The sequence below is a fragment of the Limulus polyphemus genome, unplaced genomic scaffold (assembly GCF_000517525.1).
Source record: "Limulus polyphemus unplaced genomic scaffold, Limulus_polyphemus-2.1.2 Scaffold2063, whole genome shotgun sequence".
NCBI lineage: Eukaryota > Metazoa > Arthropoda > Merostomata > Xiphosura > Limulidae > Limulus > Limulus polyphemus.
The window spans coordinates 159,702-164,190 of NW_013667673.1; the positions used below are offsets into that span (position 1 = coordinate 159,702).

The 4,489-nt window shown below is 31.3% G+C and overlaps 1 protein-coding gene across 5 annotated transcripts in view; it reads right to left on the reverse strand.

Annotated features, from left to right (window-relative positions):
• The window catches only part of LOC106465827 (DAZ-associated protein 2-like), a 38,844-nt gene that overhangs the window by 29,636 nt on the left and 4,719 nt on the right, over positions 1-4,489 (reverse strand). For 4 of the 5 annotated variants that reach the window (XM_013926066.2, XM_013926065.2, XM_013926063.2 and 1 more), the window contains one exon: positions 2,274-2,426. In XM_013926066.2, coding sequence (XP_013781520.1) covers positions 2,274-2,426 — 153 coding nt within the window. Of the gene's footprint in view, positions 1-2,273; positions 2,429-4,489 lie in introns of all 5 variants that reach the window. The other variant, XM_013926064.2, reaches the window with a different exon arrangement.

The window sequence follows — 4,489 nt, forward strand, 5'->3', positions numbered from 1 at the left end:
GGACTATTCAAAACAAATACTCAATATATTCATGGACAAATCTTTATTTTATTTTATTGAAAATACTTTATTACAAAATATGATTTTCTGTATATGAGAGACATAATATTAACTGAAATTTTGTGAAGATATACACACTATATTGAAAGTTAGAAGTATTAAATCTATAAAGACTTTAAATGAGTACATAGAGGTTGTGTGGTTGGTCAACTTGACCGAGTATGTGTTGAGAGAGTTAATTATGTATTATTTGTGTTTTAAAAATCATATTTGAAAGGTCTAATTATTTTTATAAGTTTAACTTGTTGTTGGCTGGAGTGTGAAAATGTATCAACAAGATGGCATCATTCTCATGTGCAAAGCATTAGTGAAACAAGTCTCTGCATGGGGGTCATCATATAATAATAAAGCCCCAAGTGCACCAGTTGACATATCTGCATAAATAATAAAAGACAAAGAATTGGAAAGGAAAATTAAGTAAGAAAATTAATTAATAAAATGAAGTAATGGAAAAGATAGAGGTGAAATTAAGCATATTAAAAAAACAAGTTTCAAAAGACTTCTATGATATGCTGAAAGGTATGTACATATTTCTTAATTTTAAACATTTCATTGCAGAATACATGGAGGATAATATGTAGAGTTTGTGATATAGTATAGAAAATGGAAAATTAATTATAAACATTTATCTTAAAAAACTTTGATATTAATTTAGGAGGTACTAGAGATTATGCAAATGAAATGTAAAAACTGTATGTAAAAATCACCTTGCAGATAAACTATTCACAGCCCTAGTGCAAATAACTACATTAAATAACAAATTTTATTAAGAAATAGTAGAAAGATAAAAATAAAATATTTTTTTGAAACTACAAACACTTAGGAATGTTCTTGTCAAATTTTAAACAATTTCATCCACTAGTTTTATTTTTGGAATGATATATGATGAGAGTGACATTACCTACTAATAAAATTAGAAGCTTGGGCCACAGAGTTAAAAAAAAAAAAAAAAAACAGGACTGTAACTGTTCACAAACATCTTTTCTTTTACTATTACTAACTTTAACTTTTATAACTATGTTTTGTTTCAACTAAACTCAAAGCCATATTGGCTTATACAGTTGAACTGAAAATAAATTGCATTACATATTTAAATCACTAGCCTATGACTCTTTAAAGCTGAGATACAGTAACTTACAAAACACAGAGACAACTAAGGTTGATATAAAATGACTGGCTAAAACTGATAAAACTACACTTGTACTGAAGTTTGAAATAAATTTCCAACATTTTGTTCAAAATTCTCATGACTTTTCTTTTTGGGGACAACAAATTCAGAAAATTCATAAATATTAATGTTTTCATTCAGAGCATTCTGAAATCAACTCAAAATAAAAATTTGCAATTTTATAACATTTTTATGTACAAAATTGTATAAATAGAGCTTTGTTATTAAATAACTTTCAACTCTGAAATATTTTTAAAGAACATGTGAAAGGATAACAAGTTTCTTTTGTATAAATATTTTAATGTTGACATTTTGTATCCCACCAATTGCCACAGAATTAATAGCACAACTGTACACACAGCTTTTTTACACTTATATGAAAATACATGTATTGTAATAACCCTTTTAAAAAATCGGATTGGAAAAGCATGGGAAATCCTTTAGATAGATCGGTATAGACAGCGAATGTGGAGACTGGTTGCAGGCTGAGGTAGGAGGTCCTATAGAGAGGTAAGTATTTATCCAAGATACATTTTCAGATAAGAAAAATGTTAACTTCAGAAATGCTACTCACCTCTCATCAGAACTGATAGCTAGAATCCCATTATAAGTCATAACTGTCACTATTTTAGCTTGGAAGAAGAAGAAGCCATCCAAGCTTCCTAATCATATCTTCCAAACTGTATTTAGTGTAACAAGTCTTTTGAGACGTTTTCAATAGATAGTGATTACACATTGCACATTAATTCAAATACATTCTTCTTTCAACTGTTTATGCATCAGAACATTCTATGTGACAAGCAAAAGTATCAATGTACATAACTGACTGACTACAACAGCATAAATAGCCAACAGCCAAGAATGTAATTTTTCATTATATTGGTGCCAAATCGATAGCCTACCAATATGTCTGTGTAATTTTACTGCAAAAATATGATGCAATATTTCACAAAACATCAGATACATGAAAGGAATGAGAAAAAAATAATCAGCTTTTAAAAAAAAATTACATTTTGTTTATAACATAATACAACTCATACAATACCTGGTATATAAGTTGGAGGAGTTGATGGTAAATAGTTTGCAGCTGTAAAAGCTGTGCCTGGATAAGAAGGATATGGGAGACTCATACTAGGGTGATGAGCAACTTGTGGATAAGCTGGGGCAGTTGGGTTGCTGGCCCCATATCCTGGATATTCTGCATAAAGAAATATACAAAATTAAACTAATCAGATTTTCAGATTTATACCCAAGATATCATACAAATTATGTATACAAAAAATTAAACTGTTTCAGAAATGTATAAAATATTACATTTAAACCACCATTTCTTCTAATTTAGGTAGGATCTTATTTTCAGAATAATTACTTAAGTAAAATTAAAAAAATACACATTATAATGACTATTTCATTTGTTATTAATAAAATTAAAAGTTGGGATACTGGTTTTCTCAAGGCAATTTCACAATTTAAAGAACTCAGTATAATTGCTACATGCAGACCTGCCAACATCAAATTTTGAAAAATTGTAATCCCTAGCAGGACAAGGAAAAAACAGAAATGGTGTCACTATTAACTATATTTTACTCAATACTTACTAAATGCAGTGTACCACTAATTAAGTGCCCTGTAAGTAGCACTCCTGGCTTTCTTTAGAAAATCATCTGTAAATTCTCAAGAGAAACACAGTTTTTGTGCCACCTCTACCTTCATTATCAGCACTGATTCTAAGGTGGAGTTTGACATTAATCCTTAAAATTCTATCCTCTTTTTGCAAACAAGTGAGAAAACCATCTCACAACCTGCATTGCTGTGTAGTATCACAAGGATATACTAAATTACTTCAAAGAGTTTATCATATTCAAAGTTGCCCAGCTCATCTTTCAGTTTTCCAATACTATACCAACACTTGTCTGCTGGCTCACTGAGATCTATACCAGTCAATGGATCAGCCTGGTAGGTGAGAAGATGCTGCTGACGACAGCTTATTGTACTGGCCCAAGGTGCATCCCTTAGAATGAATGGCTTGAATTTTCCAACAAAGTACTCTAATGATTCCAAAGAACAACTTTTTCTGACAGATATGTCTGCTACTTCTGCATGTTTCAAAGTTGTGATGTAAAGTGGAAACTTGGCCTTCATATATTCCAATACAGTTTCATAGTAATTTCTTACGTCTTCATAGAAAAAGAGTTGGCTTTCTTTGTTAAACTTTGCAAGGAAAGGCTCAATTACATAACCAATTACAAAATTATCATTTTTTAAATGAAGTTTTGTCTTTAAAATTTGTCCAAAATATTTGAACAATTCAAAATTGCATGTGATGTCAAAAGTCTGCTTAACAAGTCCTTGAATAAAGCAAACAGGATTCTCTGCAAGCAATGGATGAGTGGGTCCTCAGACTATAGTTTCAAATTATACTTGTCAAAGACTTTGGAATACAATTGTTCTGAAATAATGCATATATAACACATCTTCTTGATGTAAGTAACTTAGAGTCTGCAAATAAGTGTTTCCTGGTATTTGGTGTCTGGTGTGTTCTGTACCTTCTCACTTGACTTGGCAATTTTGTCTGTTACTTTCTTAGAGGAACCATCCATAGAAAATCCAGATCCCTGTCCAAGAAACACATTGACAGACTGCATCTGTTTGAAGTTTTTCTTTGCATTTTTCTAAACAATCACTCTTTTTCTCCACTGACACCTCTGATCTGCATGGAACATACTTTGCCTTCATATGGAATTTTTGTTTTTCATCTTTTTTCTTTTCATCATACTTGGCTGCAAAGTACTGCTTCAAAGGCCTCCACTGCTCAATTAACCTCTGTAAGCATTTTTCATAAGACAGCCAGCATGTGCACACATGCTTCAGAATAGCTATAATCTCCACATCACATAGATTCTGGAATTCTCTAAGTTCTTGTTTCTTATTTGTACTCTTGTCCAAATAGTAATAAATGTCAACAAAAATTCCATCAAACCGATATTGCAGCTTCTTTGCTGATTTTTCTGCTGCCAAAGGAATGGGGTGACATAGGCATCCCCTAATAAACATTTCAGGATTAACGAATTAGTGTATTTAAGTGTTTTACACTCACAAAAAAGAAACCTATCATTGTATAGGTATTTGAAGAACTTGTAACATTTTGCTACAATTTAATTCTTCGTATTGTTAGCCAACACTTGGCAGCTTGTATTATAAAGGCTTGGTTTGGTCCGATATTTCATTGGTGGTAGTGTCCAGGGTCACTGATGAGGAGTG